This window comes from Molothrus aeneus, chromosome 4 (assembly GCF_037042795.1).
Source record: "Molothrus aeneus isolate 106 chromosome 4, BPBGC_Maene_1.0, whole genome shotgun sequence".
NCBI lineage: Eukaryota > Metazoa > Chordata > Aves > Passeriformes > Icteridae > Molothrus > Molothrus aeneus.
This window is the reverse complement of record NC_089649.1, coordinates 72,854,983-72,881,052: the sequence shown is the minus strand read 5'-3', so window position 1 is coordinate 72,881,052 and position 26,070 is coordinate 72,854,983. Positions and strand designations below refer to the sequence as shown.

The 26,070-nt window shown below is 50.9% G+C and overlaps 1 protein-coding gene across 2 annotated transcripts in view; it reads left to right on the top strand.

Moving 5' to 3' along the window:
- EXOC6B (exocyst complex component 6B) overlaps positions 1 to 26,070 on the top strand; it is a 311,133-nt gene that overhangs the window by 224,959 nt on the left and 60,104 nt on the right. For both annotated transcript variants that reach the window (XM_066548851.1, XM_066548850.1), the window contains 2 exons: positions 3,202 to 3,343; positions 15,600 to 15,673. In XM_066548851.1, the coding sequence (XP_066404948.1) occupies positions 3,202 to 3,343; positions 15,600 to 15,673 (216 nt within the window). The remainder of the gene's footprint in view (positions 1 to 3,201; positions 3,344 to 15,599; positions 15,674 to 26,070) is intronic.

Sequence of the window (26,070 nt, the reverse complement as noted above, 5' to 3'; positions counted from 1 at the left end):
GAAGCTGCTTCTGGGCTTGTTTGGATCTCCTTTGCCATCTCTGTAATAAGTCCTGGGGGAACATTCCCATAAGGAACATCCTGAAGTGCCCCTTCCACTTGGGGAAGCCTCTCAGAGTCATGGTGCTGCCAAGCCCTGATGATGAAATTGCTTTTCCCATCCCATTTTCCCTGTTTGAGGCTTAATTATGTGACATTTCATCTCAATTGTTGGCTCCTTTTCACCCATTTCTGGGGTCACTTCTCATTCTCTCTCTCCTGACCAGAATTTGGTGCTCAGGGCAGGTGTGGGTCACCCCTCAGGTACCTCCCCAGGTTGATCTGACCCCTGCTTGGGGTGTTACAGGGTTGTTCCTCTGAAATTTTGGTCAGCAGGAACACAAAAACCTTCCTGGGATTTTTATTTTGTGTAGGGTGGGAAAGGAGGGCATCCAGTGGGACCTGGGCAGGCTGGAGAGGTGAGCACAGGGGAAGCTCATGAAGTTCTTGCTGAGGGGTGTTCCCCTGGAGAAGGGAAAATTCCAGGGAATCCTCAGAGTGCCTGCAGGGGCTCCAGGAGAGCTGGAGAGGGGCTGGGGACAAGGCCTGCAGGGACAGGAGCCAGGGAATGGCTCCCACTGGGAAAGGGGAGATTGGGCTGGGATCTTGGCAAGGAATTCCTGCCTGGGCTGGAATTCCCAGATTTGCTGGGGCTGCCCCTGGATCCCTGGCAGTGCCCAAGGCCAGGCTGGACACTGGGGCTTGGATCCACCTGGGATTTAAGATCCAACCCAAACCATTCCATGGTTCACCTGGAACTGAGAACCTCCAAGGCCTCTCCAAGAGTTACAATCCTCTGTAAATTCCCGCTGAGGTGGAGCGTGAGCTACTCCAGGGATTTTCTGCTGCTCTTCCCAGAAGGGTCAGGAGCCCCATCCCCTGCCCTCAGCAAGGTCCTAGGTCTTGGCTGCAGAGCTTTGATTTCCCATCCTCTGCTTCCATCTGGGACATCCCAATGACACATGGAGGGCTTGAGGGCACTGGGAATGTCCATCTGGAGCAGAGGAGGCTCAGGGGAGACTCATTGGGATCTGCTCATCCCAGGGGGCAGCTGCGACAGGGACAGCACCCAGGGAATGCCTGGAGCTGTTCCAGGGGAGGCTCAAGCTGGATTTCAGGGAAAAATTCCTCATCCAGAGGGTGCTGGCACTGTCCAGGCTCCCAGGGAATGGGCACAGCCCCGAGGCTGCCAGAGCTCCAGGAGCGTTGGACACACTCGCATGGACAGGGTGGGATTTTGGGGTGTCTGTGCAGGGCCAGGGCTTGGATCCACGATCCTGTGGGTCCCTCAACTCAGGATATTCCCTGATTCTGTCAAAACTCCTCGGCCACAGCAAAAACTCAAGTGTCTGTTGGAATTAATGAAGAAAAATCACAGCCGGGCAGCGCCGTACTTCCCGCAGCTCTCAGAGATGAGGAATTGGCACAAGCAGGGTTTTAAATAACCCAGCGTGTCAGAAAAGCACAAACAAATGATGAAAAGCAACGAAAAAACCCCAGAGCTCTGCTAAACTTTATGGTTGCCATGCTTCATCTTCATTTTGGTGCAGGTGTTTGCTGGGAGGTGAGTGATGGACGCTCCGGACCCTGGGAGCGGCGGCGAGCCGGAGATGGAGCACCCTGCCCTGCAACGCGCGGCTCGGCTCCTTTTTTAAATAAAAAAAAACATTTTTCCCTCTGTCTGAAGATGGATGTGGCCTGAAGATCCAAATCAAGTTTGCAGAGCTGGGGAAAAAACCCTTCCCAGCACAGGGATCAAACGTTGCCGTGCCGCGATAACGAAACCGGCGGTGCCGAGCTGGAAGCACGGCGTAAACTCCACGTTTAATCCCAGTTTAAACACAGCTTGTAAAGCGCGTCTGAGAGTCGGTGAGAGCTCCTAAGCCACGCCTTGGTGCCAGGAAAGCGTGTTAAGACTCTTTTGTGAGTGTTTGAGGAGATAATCTCCTGCTGGAGCTGTTTTCAGGGCAGCGCCATGATCCAAAACCTCCCTGGTGGCGTTGCGCACGCAGGCATTGGGATCATTCCCTGTGGTGCCAGCCTGAGGGGTTTGGGCTAAATCCCACTCTGGTCCCAAAGGATTTCCCCATTTTTATGGGTTTAATTCCTGGTGCAGACCCTCTACCTGCCATAGAGAGGATCAGGTTGTGGGTGGGAATGTCCAAGTTCAGCTTGGACGTCGGGACTTGGAGCAACCTGGGACAGTGGGAGGTGTCCCTGGCCATGGAATGAGGTGGGCTTTAGGGTCCCTTCCCACCCAAACATTCCATGATTCCCTGATAATCAATGGGATGCTGTCTCGCCCACGTTAGGGCACGATGAGAACGCTTTGAGCTCTGAGCACCCCGGAGCTCTCCTGGATTCAACCAGCTGCACCCAACAAGGCCTAACCCTTCCCTCAGCCATGGGCACTTCCAGGGGGGATTTCCTTGGGAGATGGTGGTTGTGACCTTGAGCACTGTGGGAAGATCCCATCACAGATGGGACAGGCTGAGGAGGCTTGGCTGGGCTGGAGAAGTTCTGTGCTGGTGGCTTTAACTGAGGAGGTTTGACTGGGCTGGAGAAGTTCCCTGGTGGCTTTACTGAGGAGGTTTGGGCTGCGCTGGAGAAGTTCCCTGGTGGCTTTACTGAGGAGGTTTGACTGAGCTGGAAAAGTTCTCTGATGGCTTTAAGTGAGGAGGTTTGACTGAGCTGGAGAAGTTCCCTGGTGGATTTAACTGAGGGGTTTTGGCTGCTCTGGAGAAGTTCTGTGGTGGCTCTAACTGAGGAGATTAGGCTGCTCTGGAGAAGTTCTGTGGTGGCTTTACTCTGAGGGGCTTTGGGCTGGGCTGGAGAAGTTCTATAGGATTACTGAGGAAGTTTGGCTGCTCTGGAGAAGTTCTGTGCTGGTGGCTTTACTGAGGAGGTTTGACTGAGCTGCAGAAGTTCTGCACTGATTGCTTTAACTGAGGAAGTTTGGCTGCTCTGGAGAAGTTCTGTGCTGGTGGCTTTAACTAGGGAAGTTTGGCTGCTCTGCAGAAGTTCTCTGGTGGCTTTAACTGGGGAAGTTTGGCTGCTCTGCAGAAGTTCTGTGCTGGTGGCTTTCCCGATGGGGCTGCTCTGGAGAAGTCCTGCGGTGGCTTTTTGCGCCGGTGTCCCTGACGAGTGTCCGTTTGTCCTGCAGGGGAAGGTGGCCCAGACGGCCTGCATGTCGGCCTGCAAGCACCTCTCGACGTCGCTGCTGCAGCTGCTGCTGGAGGCCGAGGTGAGGCAGCTGACGCTGGGGGCCCTGCACCAGTTCAACCTGGACGTGGAGGAGTGCGAACGTAAGAGCCCAACCAGCCCCGTCCCTGTCCTTGGCTTGGTCACGGATCCAGGGGGAATTCCTGCTCTGCATCAGGCTCAGGGGTTTGGGGAATGTTGAAATCGAGGTGGCCCACACCTAAAATGGGACTTTGGCCCGTGAGTTTTAAGGGTGGTGAATCAGCTCTGTTTATAAAATGAGTTTTTTATTGAGCAGACAGGAGAAAACGAAGAAAAGGTTTAATTGAAGTTACTACAGGGTATAAACCAAAAAGAATTATTAGTGCACTACATGAAATTATGTGTGACATGAAGGTATTTATGTTAGAATGATATTTCTATTTCTATTTCTATTTCTTATTATATTTGCATTTACATTTACATTCATATCTATATCATCTATATCTATATCTACAACTTTATATTTATATTTATATTTATATTTATATTTACTGGAAAAAGAAATACCAGGGTAGGTTAGGAATCAAAAGAAATAGGATAGATTAAGAATCAAAAAGAATGGCATCGATTAGGAATCAGAAGGAATAGGGTAGATCAGGAATAAAATGGAATAGGGTAAATTAGAAATTAAATGGAATAGGGCAGATTAGGAATTAAATGGAACAAAAATGACCATGGTGTACACAGAGTCCCTTCCCTCAACCTCCAGAGGAGTAACCCCAAGCAGCGTCCCAAATTTGGGGTAAGATCCTACAGTGCTGCTGTGCCCCTTGGTGTTTGGGGTCCCAGGTCAGGGGTGTGGCAGTGCCAAGGTCTGAGGGTGGTGGGTGCCCACAGAGCTCACCCAGAGCATCTTCAGCACACAGGATTCCAAGAGATCCAATTTTACTCCTCCTTTTCCTCTTCAGTGCTGCCTTGACACTCTCCAGACCATCCCTACATTTTGGGATTGAGTTTCTTAAAAATAGGAGGGATTGGAGTGCACGAATCAAAAATCAGTTTATTTCTGACTCTTTCTGAGAAGCTGGGGCTGCCCCATCCCTGGGAGTGTCCAAGGCAGCGATGGATGGGGCTTGGAGCATCTGAAGAAGTTGATGTTCTTCACCAGTTCTGGTCCTCTCCCAGCTTCAGCCCTTTGTGCTCTCTGCAGGGAATTTTGTCCTTGAAGTGAGCCCTGTGCCGAGTCAGAGTGGTGGAGATGAGGTGTCTTGTGACAAAGTGACAGCAGCTCCTCAGGGCAGGAGCATCGTGGTGCCACCCTCAGGGCTCTGCTCCCAAACCTGCCCCTTTTGGGTTTTCAGGCACGCACCTGGATTGGGGCTGGAATTCTCTGGGTGCCCTCAGGTTGCTGCTCGTCCTGCTCGGTGAAAGGGTTAAAAACCAGAGCCCAAAGCAGACAAAATGCTCTTTTTAATCCAGGTTTTGGAATTAAAGTAAGGCAGAGTGAACACAGCCCTGCACAGGATCCTCTTCCCTCTGAGGGGGATGGGTTTGTTGGGATTCATCCTGAGATGGGTTTGTTGGGATTCATCCTGGGATGGATTTCTTGGGATTCATCCTGGGATGGTTTTTCTGGGATTCATCATGGGATGGATTTGTTTGGATTCATCCTGGTGTGAATTTGTTGGGATCCGTCCTGGGGTGGATTTGTTGGGATTCATCCTGGGAGGGGTTTGTTGGAATTTGTCCTGGTGGGAATTTGTTGGAATTCATCCTGGGGTGGATTTGTTGGGATTCATCCTGAGATGGGTTTGTTGGGATTCATCCTGGGGTGGATTTGTTGGGATCCATCCTGGGGTGGATTTGTTGGGATCCATCCTGGGGTGGATTTGTTTGGATTCATCCTGGGATGGATTCATGACCGTGGTGGTTGAGAACCCAGAGCTTGATAGAGTTCCTAAAGAACCCCCCAGGTGATCTTTGATTTTAGGGTATTTTAGGGATTTTTTTCCCCCAAATATCCACATTTTGGCTTTCCTGGTTGAGGTGGAGATTGGGATGTCTCGTGTTATCGCAGAATCCTGGAATGCTTTGGTTGGGAAGGGACCTTAGAGCCCATCCAAGGGCACTTCCCACTCTCCCAGGGTGCTCCCAGCCCCATCCAGGCTGGCCTTGGACACTTCCAGGGCTCCAGGGGACTCAGTGACATCAGCTGTTGGTGTCATCATCCCCTGGCACTTCCCATTGCCAAGCCAAGTTCTTCCACCCTTTATCCAACATTTTCCTGACCCGATTTTACTTCAGCTGCCCCCATCAACACTGAGATTAAATTTACTGCTGGGAACAACCCCCCAGCAGGAATTTTGCTGTTTCCAACACAGGTTTTTCCATTTTTCAACATCCACTTGCCATTTTCCAGCCCTCAGCTGACCAGCCCAGGAGAAGGATCCCAATTTAATGATTCCCACCCGGATCCTGCAGCTGCACCATAACTCACCAAGCAATGCCTGATTTTCCTCCTGGTGCTGCCTCGATCCCCCAATTCCTGACTCTCATTTTTGTCCCCTCAGCTGTGCTCCCATGGGTTTCTGCTGAGGGACAGGCACCAGAGCTGGGAATAATGGGAAGCATTTGTCATCTTTATTAATTCCGTTTTTTTTGGCTCCAAACACTCCAAACCCAGCAGTTTTCCACCCCATCCATAACGTGGATCACGGAGCAGCAGCTCTTCCCTAAAAGCTGCTGCTGCCAAGGAAGACGAATGGGATTTCAGAGCAGGTTGGAAAGCACAATTCCTTAAATTCCTGTTGTTTGGGGAGCCCGAGCCAGGAGCACTCAGACATCCCGGAGCAGGTGACGCCAAGCAGGGTCAGGGACCTGTCCCCAGCCCCGTCCCAAGGTGCCACTGGAGCAGGGAATGGAGATGGATGCTGGAGCTGGATCCTCCCCATCCATCACTGTCAGCCCTGAACAGACAAAATCCTTCTCCCTCCCAGCAGCAAATCCGTGCCCCTCATCCCCACGGATCCGTCTGGTGGCTCTGCTGAGCCTGGGAGTCACTTTAATTTGGTTATTTTGGAGCAGAAATCCATCAAGGTTTGAATTTTGGCATGAGCCAGTGCCAAGAGGGAAGTGGTGTATTCAGGAAATAAGTTTCAGTTTGCAAGGTTGGGGTTTATTCTTGGTTTTTTTGGCGATTTTTTAAATATTTTTTTGTACCTGAAAGCACAGGTGTGAATCTCAACATCCTCACAGTACCAGTTCGTGCCTCTGCCTCAAATTCCCAAACCTTTCCCAATCCAGCAGTTTTATCTTGCACTTACACATTAAAATAGGATTTTATGTCTGTTTGGAGCACTTCCAGTGAGTGCCATGGTGAGGGAATGGGGCTGCAGAGTTTTGATGCTGGAGTTTATTAATGTTGTTTGTGAATGCTGAAAAAACAATCTGGTTAAAAGAGAGGTGAGGTGAATGAAGGAAATGATTTTATTGGATATTAGGCATAGTTTGAAGGGGGTGAGGCCTGCAGGGACAGGAGCCAGGGAATGGCTCCCACTGGGAAAGGGGAGATTGGGCTGGGATCTTGGCAAGGAATTCCTGCCTGGGCTGGAATTCCCAGATTTGCTGGGGCTGCCCCTGGATCCCTGGCAGTGCCCAAGGCCAGGTTGGATCCACCTGGGACAGAGGGAGGTGTCCCTGCCCCTGGATGGGGTGGGATGAAGATGCCCTTAAAGGTCCCTTCCAACCCATCCAGTCTGGGATTCTGGGATTTTGGGATTCTGTGGTGCTTGGCAGAAAGATGAGGTTGTGATGGGGCCCCTCCACCTGCTCTTTAAGTCTCCCCCTTCCTTAAATCTGTCCTTTTTTGGTGCGTTCAAAGCACAGAAAATGCAGTTTATTCATTTTTATTAATTTTCTGATCTTCCAAAAGGAAGCTGTTGTAGGACTGAGAGGAAACAGTGAATGAAACAGACCCCAAGAGCCAGGTATTCCATGTGTTCCTCATGTGGATATCCCATAATCAGCAGCATTTTTGGTGTGAAAGAGGAGAAAAGAGCAGAGCAGCCACATTGTAAAAATCCTTTTGGGTTGCTTGTGAAGGGACAAACCTGGGGGAAATCCCAGCTGTTTTCCATGGTTTATCCTGGTGAGACCACGGAGTGTCCAGCTGGACCCATCCTGGAGGAGGTGCAGGGTGCTGAGGGGTCAGGGAGAGCATCCTCTGGTGCTACCAGCAGGAAGATGCTTCCCAAGGTGTTTGGGAGCAGCTTTCCGTGGATTTGAGTGCTTGGATGGCACGAGTGGCTCCAGGGAAGGGCTGGAGGTGGATTTGGGGTGTGTTGTAGGGCAGGAGTTGGGATGGTGAGGTTCTCTCACCCCCTTTTAAACCCGGACTAAGGCACAGCTTAAATGAACTGCCTAGAATGACTCAGTGGGACACATCTTGTGTTTCCCTTTAGGAAACACTTCTGGGTTAAAAAGAAGCAAAAATACCAACCCTGGAGAGGGGAAAAAAAAATCCCAAAGATTTTTTTGTAACCTGTAAATTTCCTTTTCTCAGAAAAGAAATTTCATTTTTTCAGAAGGTTTCTTGTCTCCCAGAATGCATCCATAATCCAAGATTTAACAATGCAATGGGATTTTTAATCTCCTACATGCCCCGCTCTGCTCTTTTTGAACTGATAAATCCATATATATATATATGTATACGGATTTATTTATATTTATATATAAATCCATATATTAAATATATATAAATATATATTTATTTCTATATATAATATTTATATTTATATATAAAGGTATAGAAATATTTATTTTTATATAAATATATAAATCAATATTGAAAATATAATTTGATAAATGCATAATTTTTCCACCTCCCGTCTACCTCAGACATAGTGGGAATCAAATGGAACAACCCAGATTTGGAGGTGACAGCTGAAAAATCCCAAAGAAATGGGGAGGTTCTCACTCCTAGGAAGTGTTCCCCATCTCCATAACGGGTTCCAGCAGTGGCTGAGGGGTTTTTACAATCCTCAGATCATAAAATGAGCAATTCCATAATCTCCAAACTCTTTTAACTGCTGCTTTATGGGAAATTAAAAGAGCCCTAAAAATTTATATTTCAGATTCCGGTTAACACCCTATTTTTAGTCAGCCCCTCTCCTGGGGATCAGCCAGGCACACACCCAGATGTCTCTGCTGGGGTGAGGAATTCTCCATCCCAACAGATTGTCCCAAAATGTGCCCACATGGATCCTGGCACAGCCATTCCCCACCTCCTCCTTGGCTGCCTGATCTGGCTGGTGGGAATTTCTCACGTGGAAATCCTGGGATTTGGGGGAACTGCCGGGGTTTGTCCGTGATGCTGGAGTCATCCTCTCCCTCGGCATGATCCCAAGGACTCCCAGGTGTTCTTCCAACCTGTGACCCATCAGGGATTGGAGTTTGTGGTGCTGGAGTTAGGATGGCCCTGACTGGTGTCTGTGCTGTGGCAGTGCAGCAGGAAAAACCTGGATTTGGGGGAAAAATGGGAATGTTGTAGTGGAGAGATGGGAAGATTTAAGCAGAACAGATCAGGAGAGGAATGTCCACCCCTGAGGTGCTGATCTCTCAATGTGCCTCAGGTCCTGGGGTCAGATTTGGGCACCTCCCAACAGGAGAGACCCTGGAGGGGCTGGACCGTAGCCAGGGCAGGGAAGGGAGCTGGGAAAGGGCTGCAGAATCCCTGAGGGAGCCGGGCAGGGGCTGCAGAGTCCCTGAGGGAGCCGGGCAGGGGCTGCAGAGTCCCTGAGGGAGCCGGGCAGGGGCTGCAGAGTCCCTGAGGGAGCCGGGCAGGGGCTCAGCCTGGAGCAAAGGAGGCTCAGGGGGCCCTTGTGGCTCTGCACAGCTCCTGCCAGGAGGGCACAGCCGGGGGGATTTGGGATCTTATCCCAGGGAACAGGGACAGGAGCAGAGGGAACGGCCTCAGGGGAGCTCAGGGTGGGCATTGGGAGGAATTTCCCCATGGGAAGGGGGGTCAGGCACTGGAAGTGCCCAGGGAGGTTTGGAATGCCCACCCCTGAGGGATTTCAGTGCTCTGTGGATGTGGCACTTGGGGACATGGGGTCAGTGGTGGCCCTGGTGCTGCTGGACATGGTTGGACTGGGTGATCTTTTCCAGCCATGATGATTTGGGGATTTGTGATTTCCAGCTGCCCTGCTGTGGCTCAGCAAAGAGCTGCCCTCATGTTCATGCCATGGACACAATGGTGGGATCTTGGCAAGGAATTCCTGCCTGGGAGGGTGGGGAGGCCCTGGCACAGGGTGCCCAGAGAAGCTGTGGCTGCCCCTGGATCCCTGGAGGCCAAGCTGGATCCCATACCTGGCCTTGGACACTTCCAGGGATGGAAATTCCACAACTTCTTGAGCTGGTGGTGGGATGGGCACCGCTCACATTTGCTGGTGTTGGTGTTGAATGATCTGAGAACTTCACATCTGCCAGGACACACCCATGGAACACCTTGGATTCGTGTCTGGGAACCTGTGGAGATCCCTGACCCAACTCTTTAGCCAGTCCCATGGATTCTGTTCCAGATTTCTTGTCACGCATCTCCAACATCCTTCTAAAGAGTTTCCTTCTCTTCAACTTGGAAAACATCTCGTGGTCAGCCCCTGGGGAGTCCCTCCCTGAGGCTGTGGGTGCTCCTCAGCCCTGCCAGTGTCCCATGACGGGGACCACTCCTTCCTCTGCAGTGACAGCACTCCAGGCCCATCTTTGTTCCATCAGAGGAACGTTTGATGGCGAGGGAGAGAAGTTTCTTTCATCTGACCCAGTTCAGAGTGTTTTGGGTGACTCCTCCCTCTTCCCACAGCTCTCTGAAATTACCCAGATGGGAATGAGCTCTGAGAGCTCGGGCTGTAATGGGGAACAGCTTCAGAGCGGGGTTGTGTGGGAATGGTGTGGGAGAAGGAGAAGCTCAGTGTGGAAACTGGGTGAAGGAGAAGCTCAGGGTGGGAATTGGGATCTTCTCTCTGTTCCTCTTGCCTCGATTCCTCCCCAGCATTTCTCACTTTTTCCCACCTGTGAGCTTCTCCAGAGTCCATGGATTTGTTCTTCAGCCTCAGTGTGCTCAAGGTGTCACTTTGTTCCTGTGGATATGGAACAGGAGTTCCCATCTCTTGGCCTTTCCAGGATAGCCTTCCAAGGCTTTATCCAAGGACTTCCCATCACTTGGCTTTTCCAGGACAGCCTTCCAAGGTTTTACCCAAGGAGGTCCCATCTCTTGACCTTTCTAGGATGGCCTTCCAAGGTTTTATCTGAGGAGGTCCCATCACTTGGCTTTTCCAGGATGGCCTTCCAAGGCTTTATCCAAAGAGGTCCCATCACTTGGCTTTTTTAGGATAGCCTTCCAAGGCTTTATCCAAGGAGATCCCATTACTTGGCTTTCCTAGGCAGCCTTCTAAGGCTTTATCCAAGGAGTTCCCATCACTTGGCCTTTCCAGGACAGCCTTCCAAGGCTTTATCCAAGGAAGAAGACTTCAAGATCTCCATCCTTCCTTGAGGAATCCTCAGATAGTCGATTGCCGAGATGCTGTCTCTGGCCACGAGCAGATTGGTCCATGTTCCCTTCCCTGGGAGCTGCTTCAGCCTCCATCCCAGAGGTGCCATCACAAATCCCATGTAATTCCGAGGGGATCTTCCCCTCAGATGATGTTTTTGAGGGATGAAGTCACGTCTGGGTCCATTTTTACCTCTCAATCCATGCAAGGCCCTCTCCCCGCATGCGCAGCCGCGCCAGGGATATCTCCCCGTTGGCTGTAATTAATTAATTTACAGTGGATGTCTCTTTTCTGCCGTGCCTTTGAACTCTTTATTCTTTGTCCATTGTAAAGGGCTTAACGGTTCCTGTTCCTTGATTCTTTCATCAGTGAAATGTTTTGGAAGAGAGGTTGGAGTCCCCCTGTGACCTGCCCTGGGTGGCCCAGGCCTGTAGACCTTGCAAAGACATTACTTTTTTGGCCTGAACACAAACCCCTCAAACCTTTAGCCTGGCTAAATGCTTTGTACAAACAGCCGCATACTGATCTGCTCTATTCTCCGGTGATTTTCTGCTCAAGGGGCTGCTCTGTAGGTTGCTTGCTATGTTTGCCACTTGCCTTGGTCGTGAAGACAGAACAATAAACGAATCCGACAGTACTGAGGCCAACACTGCGCTCGGTTGTTCCGAGGAAATTATCCTGAAATCTGCTTGAGGAGATTAAACCCAAGAAGAACTGGCTGTGTCTCTCCTCTAAAGCTCCGCTCTCCTCTTTGTTTGCCCTTTTTTGCTCCGAGACTTTGTTCATTCCTCCTTGAGAATGGGTTGGTGGCATTGGTATGTAAAGTGTGACCTGCGATTACAGGAGGTGCAGCTCCTTGTCCAGCAGCCCAGGGGAAACATTGCATTCATTCCTCTGCAGCTTTTCTGAGTGTCTGGGCCGAATTCCTGTTCTCCTTTCTTCTGGGATATGAAAAATATCAGCTCCTATATAATTTCTTCTTTGACACAGAGAATATCAGCTTTTACATAGTTTCTCCTTGGACACAAAGATTGTCAGCTCCTACGTTATTTCTCCTTGGACACAAAGATTATCAGCTCCTTCATTATTTCTTCTGTGACACAAAGAATATCATCAGTTCCTACATAATTTCTTCTGGGACACAGAGAATATCAGCTTGGATGTTGTTTCACTTCTTGGATGTCAATCATAGAATCCCAGAATTGTAGGATTTGGGCTGGAAAGGACATTAAAGACCATCTCATTCCAGTCATGGGCAGGGACACCTCGTGTTAGAAGGTTCCAGAGCTTTGTTAATTCAGTGCTGATGAATATTTTCATTAGAATTGCTGTTCAGTTAAGTGTTGGTTCAATGTGTCACCATCCTAAGTTTTCAAGTCTCACTCCATAACTGTCCTGGCTTCATCCAGTAACTTCATTAGGAATTCCTTAGATTGGCTTGGGATGGAAGAGACTTTCAAGGGCAAGGCCATGGGCAAGGCCGCCTTTCTCTAGAAGGTTCCAGAGCATTATTAATTCAGTATTTTGGTGAAAATTGCAGCTTAAATCAGTGTTGGCTCAATGTGTGACCATCCTATATTTTGAAGGGCAGCATCATTCCATAACTCTCCCAGCATTCCTCCAGTTGGTTCCTTAGGAATCACTGACTGGTTTGGGATGGAAAAAACCTTAAAAGCCATCCAGTTCAGGATGGAAAATACCTTAAAAGCCATCCAGTTCCAATCTATCCATGGGCAGGGAAATGTGGGAAGGGACAATGGGCAGAGACAGCTAAAGGTGAGCTGCTAAGGAGCAGCCGTGTCCTGGGATGAAATCTCTCTTGAGATGAAATCTGTCTTGAGATGAAATCTCTTTTGAGGTGAAGTCTGTCTTGGGATAAAATCTGTTTTGGGATGAAATCTGCCTTGGGATGAAATCTGGCTTGGAATGGAATCTGCCTTGGGTTTCTCACAAGCAGACGACAGTGGTGATAAATTCACCAGCCTTGTGAGAACATTCACAATCACAGGCATTTTCTCATGAGGATTTGAAGTTCATGCTTTGGGGAAGATCTTAAATTTCCCAACTCCGTGTGTGCTCCTAAATAGATGCTGAACAGCTGTGAGGCCCTTGATCCAAAATAGAAACTCGTTTTCCTCACAGTCCTTCCAGGGTTTCTTTTCCAGGATTTCTCCAAATGTAATCAGGAGCATGAGGTGACCCCATCCTTGGAGGGTAGGACATCGTGGTTGGGTTCCTCAACCCAGGGACATCTCCGACCCTGAGGCACCCAGAGGAGTTTCACCTCTTGAGAAGGGGCTCAAGCACCATTTCTCACTTCCAAACATTTTTAGTTTCTCAGGTATTGTGCTTTTCCAAAGTGTTTTAGGATTGATGTGGCTTTCGGGATAATTGTTCCAGATGGGACAGTGGGGTGTAGAGGGAATGTGTAAAGATGATTTATCCCTTGCAGATCAGAGTCAGAGGGTTTGGTTGATCCTCCCTCCCTGCTGGCTCAGGCAAGCTGCAGTCAAATTTTATAGCAAACTACATTAAAATGCCTTTGCAGTCAGGATTAATTAAAACAGTTTTTGAGGGACACATGTGAAGTCACTTTGGGCTCTTTGCACCCGGAGTATTGTGGGATTGGTCAGTGGAATTAGCTGGAGCTGAGCAGCTCTGATCTCAGGGAATCATGGAATGGTTTGGGATGGAGGGACCCTCAAGATCATCCAGTCCCATGTTCTGCCATGGGCAGGGACACCTTCCACTGTCCCAGGGTGCTCCAAGTCCCCATGTCCAACCTAGCCTGGGACTCTTCCAGAGATCCAGGGGCAGCCACAGCTTCTTTGGGCACCCTGTGCCAGGGCCTGTCCACCCTCCCAGGGAAGGGGAAGAACTTCCTCCTGTTCATCCCTGTCCAGTCCCATCCTGTGCAAAACTCCAAAGGCACGACCATGGATTGTTCCCGCTGACTTTGGCTTGAGCTTTTTCTATCCAAAATCCAAACATGAACAGTCACGTCCATAATTTCTGTTTTTATTTGTTTATCACTCCCTTTGACTCATAACTTCAGATAAAAGCAATGATTTCCCAGCCGTGTTTGCTCCTGTCCTGCAGCGGTTGTCACTTGAGCGATCACTGCAAAGATGAGCGATGGTTTCAATCTCAAAGCTCTTCTGGCATCTGAGACTATTAAAAAGCAGAGTCTGAGAAGTGTCCCCTGTGCCCCTGGAGGTGCCTGTGTCTGGCTTGAAGGATGTTCTCCATCCCAAGGTTTTAATGGAAGGTGGAGCAAGGGAGCTGATTAATAACCCTGCTTTGCTTCCCCGAAATGAGGCGGTTGAGGGACAGGACTGTGTCCTGGTGTTTCACTCATTAATCTCTTCTTGTTAGAGCCAAGGGGCTGCTCCGTGATTGGGCTGCTCTAGGAAAGCTTTGGAAATGGGAGAGTGATGATTTATGTTCCTGATTTTGTGGCCTTGGCTTGGAAATGGGAAAACTTTTGGGAGGACAAGTGTTCAAGGCGAAGACCACCTGACATGAAATCGCTTTGTCCATTGGTGCCTCCGATTAGTCATGGAGACAAAAGGCAAATCCTCCTTCCATATTGCCCAGCCATCCCTGATCCTCATCTTTGTGGAGCTTTAGGAGCTGTTGGAAGGTTCCTCTAGGGTGAAAACTGGGATAGATGGGCGACAATGGGCCATGCAACTGAAAAATCTGTATTAGCTGTATACTTTCCCTCCTTTCTCCCTTTTTGCCATCACACCTGGCTTCATCCCAAGAAAACATTTCATTCCTCCAGCACCTCTGGTGCCTGCAGGAGCCACACAGCTCAACCCCAGGCAGGTGCTGTCCCTCCAGCCTTTGGTGGTGTTGAGTTGTGGCCTCACAACCCAGGTCCCCTCAGCGCTGAGAGGTTGTGAGGAGGGAGGAGATGAAGCTGTAACTGCAGAGGGTGAAAATGAAGTGAAGTTGGGCAGAACCAACCTCAAAAGACACCCTGGGATGCGTGCAGGCGTCGGCTTCATGAGCATTCCCAAGGAAAAGCTGCTAAATGCCATGGGAGAACCAAGGTCCTCTAAGATGGATCCATTCAAGCCCCTTTAGCGGTTTTAGGTTCGGCTTAAAGAATGGATTAGGAGAAAAATGAACAACCAAAGTATGACATTTTGGCCAGATTAGGCTGGAAGGAGATAAATGTGGCCTTGGAAATATTCTCTTCGCTTTAGAAGCCAACGTTATTCAGTTGTCAGATGTCTTCATCCACCAGAAATAAAAATGCCACCCAACGGCCGCGGGTCTCCGCGTTTGGGCTGACCAAGAGGCGCCATCACCAGATCATGCAAATAATCTGCTGCCTGATAATTAATGACGTGGCTGGGCATATTTTTTTGATGAATGCTCATGGAGCCTGGTGACAGGCGTGAAATTAGAAAATTCCTTCAGCGCCCTAAAATATAAATAGCTTTCGGAACTGAAAAGAGTTTCACAGCTGAAGATTTTATTGTGTCGAGAGGAAAAACTTTTCCACCCCCATCCCCCCCTTTCTTCTGGGCGAGTTGTTTGTCCGTTCACAAAACAAATACTCTGAAGCCCAGTGCGGCTCATGGGAATAAATTTCAGGTCGAATTAGTACAGTTTCCTTGCTGTCAGGACGGTGGAATTAATGGTGTTTTGATGACACGAATTTTGAAGGGCGAACAAAGACGCTGAAGGGAGGGAGACATGACTCCTTAGAAGCGCGGTCCTCCTCTCCCCCAGCCTCTCTTGTCTTCCCTGTCATCCGTCTGCCAATCTCCCTGTCCATGGTTAGTTAAAGGCGCTTTTTATCCTCTTTTCTTTCCCACAGAGTTTGCCAGATCCGGCCCAGTGCCTGGGTTCCAAGGGGACACGCTGCAGTTGGCCTTCATCGACTTGAGACAAGTAAGTCTTTGTGTTTTTGTTTTTTGTTTTGCTTTTAAGATGTGTGACTGAAGACCATCAGGTCTTAAGGGAAGGGAGAGGAGGGGAAACGGCGTCAGTGATTTACGCCAGAGACCTATATTTCCCCCCTCCTCCTCCTCCTCTCGTCGCTCGAAGCCACCTCCTCGCCGAGCGCTCCTGGAGATGGTGGAGGTGAAAAGGGCTGGTGGAAGGGGGTGAGGAAGAAAGCCAGGCCTGACCCTGGCCAACGGGGCCATTGTGCTGCCCTTGGCTCCTGCCGCCGCGGCGCGGAGGGACCGCGGCCGGTGCCGAGCAGGTGCTGGGAACAGAGAGAGCAGTGATGCAGAGCCCGCCCGCCTCGGGGACCTTTGTTCCCAGAGAATGCCCACGGAGGCGTTTGTGAGGGCGGAGGAATTTGCATTCCCCTGTGTCCGTGCCCGTTTGTGTCCCCTCTCTGTGTCCCCTCTCTGTGTCCCTCGGCCACCCCCCCGTCCCGGTCCCCTCTTCCGCAGATGCTCCCCGGCCAGCAATGACAAAAGTGGCTCTTGGGGAAGATGGTTGGGGAAGGCTCCACCCATCGGTGGCCACCTCTGGAGGGGGCCCCGTTGGAGCCAAGTTGACCATAGCAGGTACTGAGGCCTTTGTGGGGCTTGGCAGCCAATTTTGGGAAAAGGGCCATTCTGGGGAGTCATTTGTTTGGGGAGAAATGGGCATTATTGATACACTAGGCCGGGGGGAAAAGTGAGGTGGTCCTGTCATCTCTTGGCACTGAAGATGGATGGGTTGGAGGGAAAGTCTGAATGAAGTAAGACTCAATGACTGATGCTTCTCTCCTATTAAAACAATCTTTTTTTGTCTGTTAAACCCCCCTGGCTTTGTCCCTGCTGCCATCATGATGCAGTGCCTCTTGTTCGCGGGGTTGACGTAGTTTGCATTCTGAAAACTTTCGGGTGCCGAGGGTATTTCTTAAATCTGCATAATCCCTTGTATCGATGATCTTGCCCCTGCCTGATTCGTGCTGGAGCTGCTTTCAACCCGCCAGGGTTTGAGAACTCCTCAGAATCCAATTGATGTGCAGGGAGCCATCTGTCATCCCACGACACTTGTGTTAACTTTAATAATATCAGGACGCCGCTTTTCGGGCCCGGGCCCGCCAGGAACTGAAAAATTTGTTTGCAAAAACGGTCCCAGCAGCTCCATGGGAGAGGTGTGCGTTATCACCAGGCTGTGTTGACGCTTTTATCTTCATTAGCTCCTTGGCGCTTTATTGACTGCGGCCCTCGACGCGCCCGCAGCCTCCTGGGTGTGAGGGAATGTGGAGGCCCTGGGCCTTTTCCAAGCACCAGGCTTGGAAATGAGTGTGGGGGTTTTGGAGAGGGAACCTGGGGCTCTTGGAAGAGTGAAACGCCTGGGAATGTCTCAGTGAGGTCGAGCCAGTGAAGCGTTCGTGTGGTTCATGAGTGCAAAACGCAGCCAAAAGGGACCCAGCTCGCGTGAGGAGGAGGAGGAGCAGGAGCCTCCTCAGTCCTTCCTCCTCTATCCAATGGGTGTCCTTGGACACGGAGGTTTTGCCTTTGTTCCAGGCGTTTTGTTCTTGCATTTAAGAACATTGTTCTTGCTCCCAGGTTTTGTTCTTGCGTTTAAAAGCAGCAGCACCTCTGAATCTCAAGGCCGGGTTGGACAAGGAGCAGATCGAAGGACCCTGGGACAATGGGAGCGTCCCTGCCCATGGCAGGGGTGGCACTGGGTGGGCTTTGAGATCCCTTCCCACCCAAACTGTTCCAGGATTCTGTGATCAAGCAAGGAGAAAGGGGGGATACAGGATGGGAAGTCCTGGATCTCCTGGGTAATGGATGATGATTGATGAGGGGAAAATCAAGGTGTTGTGCAGATAATGGGGAAGAGCTGACCCATCCCTGACTTATCCAGTAGCCTGGAAAGGTGAGGCAGTTCCCCCTCCCTGGTCCTGTCCATGACCTGATCTGGTGGCACGTGGGAATGTGTCACCAGACCCCATCCGAGCAAGGTTCTCTGTGGCCACCGGACCCCCTCTGAACACTCCCAGCACTTCTTGTTGGACTGCAGCTCCAGCTGGGAGCAGGGAGAGGTGGGAAGGTCATGAATGAAGGTCTTTGATTGTTCTTCGACTTGTCTTGACATTTCTCTTGTTGGACTTGGCATTCTTTCTCTTTTAAGCCATGAAATTAAACTGAAGCAGGGTAGATTAAGTGGGATTTTTGGAAGGAATTGCTCTCTGTGAGGGTGGAGAAGAACTGGGATGGAGCCCAAGGCCTCCCAGAGCAGCTGTGGCTGCCCCTGATCCCTGGAAGTGTCCCAGGCCAGGTTGGACATTGAGGCTGGGGTAGTGGAAAGTGTCCCTATCCATGGGAGGGGATGAAATGGGATGAGATTTAAGGTCCCTTCCAGCTCAAACCATTCCATGGTTCTGTGAAATATCACATCAGTGTTGGTTCAAATGGAATGACCCAGCTGGGTTGGAAGGAGGGAGGAGAAATGACTGGGCAAAAATTCACCAAAGTAGGGAAATTCAGGAGATTTCCCTTCCCAACATATTTCAGTAGGAGCTGTTGCAGAACATTTGTAAATCCGAGAAAATTTTCGCTGTAATGGGGAATGATTATGGGAGTGACCAAAATTAATAAAAATATGAAGTGATGGGAAAATGTGCTGACTTGGTCTGTGCCTTGGTGCAGATCCTTGTAGTGGGAAATAAACCCTAAAAAGATGTCACTGTTTAAAGGCATCAGAGTTTGTCCTTATTCAGAGCAGCAGACTCGAGTTTTGTACATCAAAATCCTGGTTTTCCCCTTGTGCCCAATGAAATCAGGAGTAATTCCATCCTTGTCTGGAAAAGAGGAAGAGTTGAGCCCAGGCAATCAAAATCACTATTTTGAGCAGGCAGAAATGTAAAATGGGGCTTGATTTCCTATTCTGGGACAATTCTAAATCCATAAATACCCTTAATGAGGTCATAAAGGAAACCCACTCCCATCTCAATTCCTTCTGCAGGAGTGAGACTCAAATATTTCAGGTTTTACAAGGAAGGAATATTTGCTTTTCCCCCTTCCAGTTTAAACGTTGCTCTTGCACACTCAGTGCTGTATTTTAGAAATCTGAAATAAATTTAGTCCCATTTAGTCCCTTGCTGAAATTTGAATTAAGGAACTCCTGGATCTTCACCAAACACCCCTGAATGTCCGAACACCACTGGGGATATCCAGGTGCTCTCAGGTCATTCCCAAGCCTGCACGTGGAATCATTCCCTGTTTTCCCCACAGCTGGAAGGGTTTTAATTTTTGGTTTTCACGGGTTTGTTGTGAGGACGTTGGTGCAAGGGGAGGGTTTTGTGCTGGTCTCTGAGGTCCCTGCAGTCCCTGGCCACGCTGATCTCTCCTAGAAGCCAGATCAGCACTCGTGGCCGCCTTCCAAGAAAAATCTGCATCCAGCCCTTGAGGAATTTCACTCTGGGCTCCGGGGAGGGAATGCACTCAGTGATGAGAGCTCCCTCCTCCCAGCCTCTCCTTCTGTCCAGTGAGTTACAAATCCTGAGCGCTGAGTCTCCTCTGCAAGTGCCAGCCTGAGCTCTGAGGGATGTTTGGACCAAGGCAGGTGGGAACCCACCTGGGCTGAGGCACCTGGGTGTCCAAGGGATGGGGACAGGGAGGTTCCACTCTTCTCCCCCCAAGTTTTTCTGCTTTGCTTGATGCAAACTTGGTGGGTTTGAGTTTCAGCATCAGCTCCTCACACCCCATCAGTGTGGGGTTAAGACAGGCAAAGTCAGGCTTAGGTGGGATCTTGGCAAGGAATTCCTGGCTGGGAGGGTGGGCAGGGGCTGGGCTGGAATTCCCAGATTTGCTGAGGCTGCCCCTGGATCCCTGGCAGTGTCCAGGCTGGACACTGGGGCTTGGATCTGCCTTGGATAGTGGGAGGTGTCCCTGCCATGGATGGGATGGGATGGGATTTAAGATCCAACCCAAACCATTCCATGGTTCAGCTGGGAGTGGGAACCTCCCAAGGAATGGGATGAATTTAAGGTCCCATCCAACACAACCCATTCCATGACTCTGCTACTGCTTGTCAAATGGGAAGTGCTTTGCTTGTGTGTTTTCCCTGTGTTGGGATCCAGCTGTGGTTATTGTGGGATCCTGCTGGACCCCAGCCAGCTGGGAATGGGAAGTCGCCCTCCAGTGTGTTCATTTTTCTCTTATTAACCCTGATAGAGACACTTAATAAAGGAATGATCCCCTCAGGAACACAATTCCCTTCCATCCCTGCTCTGTGATGGAATCATGGAATGGTTTGGGTGCGAAGAGACCTTAAATCCCATCCCATTCCACCTCCCACCGTCCCAGGGTGCTCCAAGCCCCAGTGTCCAACCTGGCCTGGGACACTGCCAGGGATCCAGGGGCATCCCTAACCTCTCCCAGGTTTCCTCTTTCTCCTGCCCTGTGTGCAGTCCCCAGATGTTCCCGTTTTCTCCCGCCCTGCACCTTTTTATCTAAAAATAAGAACCAAACAGAGGAGCAGAGCTGCAGCGTGAGCTCATCCCTGAGCCTGACATTCCAGCAGCCTGGATTCCTGGGCTCTGTGCCTGGATTTAAGGAACCACCTGCTCCCTTGGAGGGAGCAGCCAGTGTGAGGTCACTCCGGGAGCTCCAGTGGTGCTGGAACGGTGGGCATCCAGCCTGGCTCCTTATCAAATACCAGCTGATAAATCAGGTGTTGGGAACCCCCTCTGGCTGGGTTGTTGGCTGCTCTAGGGGCACTGGGAGGCCTGGAATTGTGTCCTTGTGTCAGGCACTGGAACAGCTCCCCCAGGAATGGGCACATTCCCGAGGCTGATGGAGCTCCAGGAGTGCTGGGACAACGCTCCCAGGGGTGCCCAGGGTGGGATTTTGGGGTGTCCCAGGCAAAGGAAGGAGTTGGACTCAATTTTGGGGGATCTCTTTCCACCCAGCACCTCCCATGAGATGTATCCCTGTCTCCTACTGCTTCCATGTGCTCCAGGATTCCATGCCCAGGTGGTGGCTGAGGAAAGGACCCTGGGAATTTGGGCTGAAGGTCCCCTTGGTGTGACACTGGTGGCTCTGGCCACCTCTCAGCTTTGTCATTTTGGTGGTGGGAAGGTGGAGCCAGTCCCTCCAATCCGTCCATGGCAGCATCCAGGACTGATGCTGGGTGGTTTCTGATGTCCTGAAGGTTCATCCCCACCAGGCAGGGAGCTCTGGGTTGTTTTTTAACTTGTTTTTGCATTTCACAGCTAAATGCGTCTCCCCAGCCCTGCAAAGTCAGGAGATGTTTGGGGAGCAGAGCGAAAACAAGACTTTGGGTGAGCCCAGAGCCATCCTGCTCAGCAAACTGGTTTGGCTGATCCTTCCCAGCTGGTTTTGCTGGGGGATGGAGCAGGAGCTGAGAAGCACACGGAGGGGATGATCAATTAGCCCAGCTCTCCCGCCGAGGTGTCTCCTCCCGCATGTCCCTGCTTGTGTCTCCAGACTTTCTGCTGGGAGAGCAGCTCCCACGGCTTTGTTGCCACGTTAGTCACTGGATGCAGGAGGGCAGGGATGAAAAGGTGACTCACGAGGGGTTTTCAGCTCGTTTCAGTCGCTGCTTTTCATCTCCAAATTGTTCCCTTGGCTCCAGCCCCCCTCCCCCGCCGCCTTGCCCAGCCTCAGAGCTCGGGTTCTGAGCTGAACTCTGAATTCCAGGTCTTGGAATTCTCTCGCTCTGCTCCGGCCAAAGAGGGGTCTGAGCGCTGGGTCTTGTCCAGGGAAGCTGTGGCTGCCCCTGGATCCCTGGAAGTGTCCCAGGCCAGGCTGGACACTGGGGCTTGGATCCCCCTGAGACAGTGGGAGGTGTCCCTGTCCATCCCAGAGGGTTGGGACTGGATGATTTCCATGGTTCCCAACCCAGATTTTGAGAAGCCAGGTTGTACTTCTGGGTTTCTGCTCCCCTTCACTGTTTAGGGCCCTTTGCAGGGGACTTTTTTTGCCACGGAAAGACAACATTGGAATTTTGCATCTTTTGAAATCTATAATCAGCACAGAATCACTTCAGGTTGGGAAGCACCTCCCAGATCATCAACCAACCATCAACCTCTGCCATTCTCCCTGTTTTCCTGCATCCTTCATTCCTGTGGATCCTGTCCTCGCTTAACAACCCTTGAATTCTTTCACCACTTTTTCTGCGGCCTCTGCCACTCTGTCCTGTCCAGCCTGGTGATCCAAACCCCTTTTCCAGCTCTGGATCCCTGCCTGCAGCTCCCAAACGTGCCAAGGGAAATGCTGAATTCCAGAATTCCGTGAATCTTTACTGGCAAACACACCTGGAGCACTCAGGAAACAGAGGTGTGAAGACACAGGTTCCACTGTCAGCCCTAATTCCTCATTTCCCAGCAAGGAGAGAGAGGTTGGAGCTGGTTGGATCATTACCCTTAAATCCAGGATTTTGCTGTTCAGATCCTATCTCCAGGCTCTTAATTACCTCAGTGGCTCCTCTCCAAGCTCCTTACACGGACTGATATCTCCTGGATCATTTATCCAGCGTTATTAATCACCTTCATTAAGGTGGTGCCCACAGGCCATCGAAAAGCGCCCGTTTTGCTGCTTCTTGTGCAAACACGAAGCTCTGAAGAGTCTGAGGAGATAATGGAGAGCAGCAAGGGCAGGTGCCTGACTTCCAGCTGAGCTAATTACTGCTAATTAAAGGATATTTTGTTTCCTAACACCCCTGAGTGTGATGGAGGCTTCTCTAGGCATCCATAACCACATCAGCTTCCCAGAAGTTGTTATTATTGTTATAATTATTAATATTTTCACCTCCATCCTCTGTCCCACCTCTCTACTTCCAGAAACCCAAATTATCCTGGCTTTCCTGAATGCCAGGTTGCCTGGGGGGGCCAAAGCTGCAGTTAATTCCTGGTGGACCTCAGGGGTGGCTGAGTGTCCTCTCCAAGGTCACTGGCAGGAGGAAGTCAATAATTTCACCAAGACAAAGAAACCACTTGAACGTTGGATTTCTCTCTCCAGAAATGCCTGGATTTGTGTTCTCAATCCATAAATGGAATTAATTTACCTTTGGAAATCTGTGAAGTTACGGATTTATTGAGTTAAAGGGCTGGACAATCCTTTCCAGGAAGAAATCTTCCCCAATACCCAACCTGAACCTCCCGTGGCACAACTTGAAGGCGTTTCCTCTTTTCCTTTTGCTTTTCACTTGGGAGAAGGAACATTCCCCATTAAAGTATTGTCTTCATCCTTCCCAGTCCCACCCCATGGCTCCCTAAAAACACTTGGGAGGGGTGAAGAAACAGAAAGAAGAAGGAGGAAAACCAAAATTATCAAACCCAAACCTGCAGGTGTTCAATGAGGGGCCCTTTTTGGCTTTATTTCCTGCTCCCAAAATCACCTGATCCTTGTGCATCGGTGTTCATGTGTGACCCCCAGGTAGTGACACCAAAATGAGAGGTTTTCCCTGGAAAACCAACTGGATCTGGGTCAAAACCCGTCCCAGGGCAGCTGGGAGACATCTAAGAAGTAGCAAGAGATGTCTGGGGAGCTCTTTGGGGCCTCCTGAAGTTCAGGCTGAGCCCCAGCCTGTGGCCCTGCTCTTCCAGGCGTCCCACACCTCTGGCGCTGCTCGCCCTTCCCGGAATTCCCGTCGGGAACGCTGCTCCACGTTGGAGACCCATCAGAGATGATCTGTAAATCCCTTTTTCCTGCCCCCAGCGTGGATCCACGTGCCCAGCCATGGGCTGTTGGGCAGGCACTGCCCGGGGAGCCGGCAGGGATCCCTCGGGCTGCGGCCAGCCCGGCGCTCCAGGAAGAACATTCCAGAGCCTTGGCCAAACCACTCTGTTTCTTCCTTGTCAGGCTCAGGGCACTATTTTTTTTTTTTTTTTCCTCAGTGCCCGAATCCCAACAGTGTTGGAGAAGGGCACATGGAGTGGTTTATTTGTTTTTAAATCAGTGCTAACTGCCTGACTCACAAAGGGAAGGATCCTCCAAAGTTTGGGCTGGAAATCCAAGCTGCCTCTCACTGTGCTCTGTGGAAAAGGGATGGGAAGAGGCCAGGAAACACAAAAGCAGGAGCTCAGAGCAGATTTAGAGCCTTAATTCTGATTTCTCCTGCCTTGATGGGTTTAAACTGGTCTTGGTGTTGCTTTTAACCCAGCCTTTTGTGGTTCAATCCCATTAAAATCGCACGGATCCCTCTCCCCTTCGGCTGCTCAGGCTCCAAAGCCATCACTCTCCATCCAGGAGGGATGCAGTGGCCTGGGGAGGACTTAAAAGTGCCTGGATGTTCCCCAGAGCCTCCAAACAAAAAAAAACCCCAAAACCCAGAGTGCAAACACGTCCTGTTAGCACTTCTGGGCGGCGGGGAGCGCTGCCGGGGTTTCTGGGCGCTGGGAATTGTGGAGCCTGTCGACACTAGGCCCTCTGGAACAATAAAAGCAAACAAACAATCAAACCCTCTGTCACTGGGAGTCCCTCAGACAAAGGGAATAAAGGGAGGAAACGAGGAGCTGGAGAGCGAGGAGAGGGGTTTGGGACCTCCTGGTTGGGTGCTGAATTCCTTGGGATGCCGTGTGGGCAGGGCACGGGGCGGGTGTGGGTGTCGGGGCAGGAGGTGCTGAGGTGGGAGGGACCCTTCCCACATTGATCACGGAATCAGGGAATGGTTTGGGTTGGAAGGGACCCCAAAGATCCTCTCATTCCAACCCCCAGCCATGGGCAGGGACACCTTCCACCATCCCAGGGCGCTCCAACCTGGCCTTGGACACTTCCAGGGATAGGGAGTGACTCCAGCCTGGTCTGGTGGAATTTTATGGCAGAACAAGGAGCCACTCCCAGGACTCCATGGAGAACTTCATCCCCAGGGACCTTGCACTGGGCCAGGAACGTGTTTCCATTGGGTTTTATTCCTCCAAGACTCAGCTGGAGCCTCTGGCTCGTCCTGAGCACTCTCTGGCTGCCCCCAGCCCACCCTCCCTGGAGCGGGGCCGTGCTGTGGGAACCAGGATCTCCTTCCTGAGATTCCTTCCCTGTAACTGCAGTCTCTCATCCAGCCGGGAAAACAGACACCACCGGGAGTTGCAGAGGGCCCACATTCCCTTCATCCCACAGATTGAGGTGGGACTGACAGGAGCAGAGGGGACCAGAGGTGGGTGCCCTTCACCTCCACACCCCCGGCTGGGAAACCAAACCCGCTCCGGTGATCCGGGAGCTGCCGCTCCTGGGGGATGAGGAGGAGCTGTCCATAAAGAGGCTTTTATGGAGCTGCCTTTCACTGATCCAACCTTCACCTGGTGCCGTGTGAGGTTCCCCCCGTGGGAGGGGAACAGGAGCTTCTGTTGCTGCCGTGGTGGGGCAGTGTTCCCGGGTTTCCCTGGAATGGGATCCCCCAGCCGGATCGCGGTGGGTGGCCGGGGAAGTTGTGCGGAGCTCTCGTGCCTTTGAAGCCGTAGGGAAACTTTATCCCAGTGCATCCCTGTCATTCTTCTCCTTGTGACCTCTCGAGGGCAGCTGGATCATTTCAGAGCAGGGAAACTTTAGCTCCTGGAAAACGTTGGGCTGTTCTGCCAGCCAAGGAGTCAACTTGCTGGGATAACACCATGGGATGAGGGACAGGACCACTGGGGCTCTTCCCATCGAGGTGACTTTGATTGCGAGGCCTGGGGCCCCTGTGTCCCTCAGGAACGAGGGATTAATTCCCTCCCAGACACGCAATCCCAGAGCAATCTGTTCTCGGAGTCTCCCATTGATTTTTTTTCCCGTTGGATTTGAGGAGTGCAAATATTGAGCGGCGTTTACGGAGCGCTGGACACGTGGATTAGGAGGGAAATCGATGAGATAAGGTCAGTGAGGAAGGGCAGGGGAGTGATGGGGACGAGGCAGAGGAGAGGGAGACCAACCTCTTCGTGCCTCCAGGGATGGAGAGAAACTGTGGGAATGATGGTGTGGAGCTGTGGGAGAATCCATCGGAGAGCAGACCACTTGGAATAGGTTAAGAATTGGGATTAAGGTGATTTTAATGTCGTATTCCAGCCCAGAATTCCCGGGTCACTCGAGGTGAAAGTGCTGCACATCCCACCCTTGCCAGATGTCATTTCACTGATGGGTTGACAGCAAGGTGGCACTGTATAGCCAGGAACATCACGCCGGGATCCATTCCAACCTTCCTGTTGGACTCACAGAATCACAGGATGGTTTTTCAATTAATTAGCTCCCCTCCATCCTGGGATAAAAATGGACATTTCCATTCCTGGAGGTTCTGCCGACTCCAGGGCGTGTGGGCTTGGATTAGCCACCGTTAAATGCATAAATGGGTTATTTTTAGGCTGGGTCTGCTAGGAGAGTTTCAAGGTTGGTCTGGTG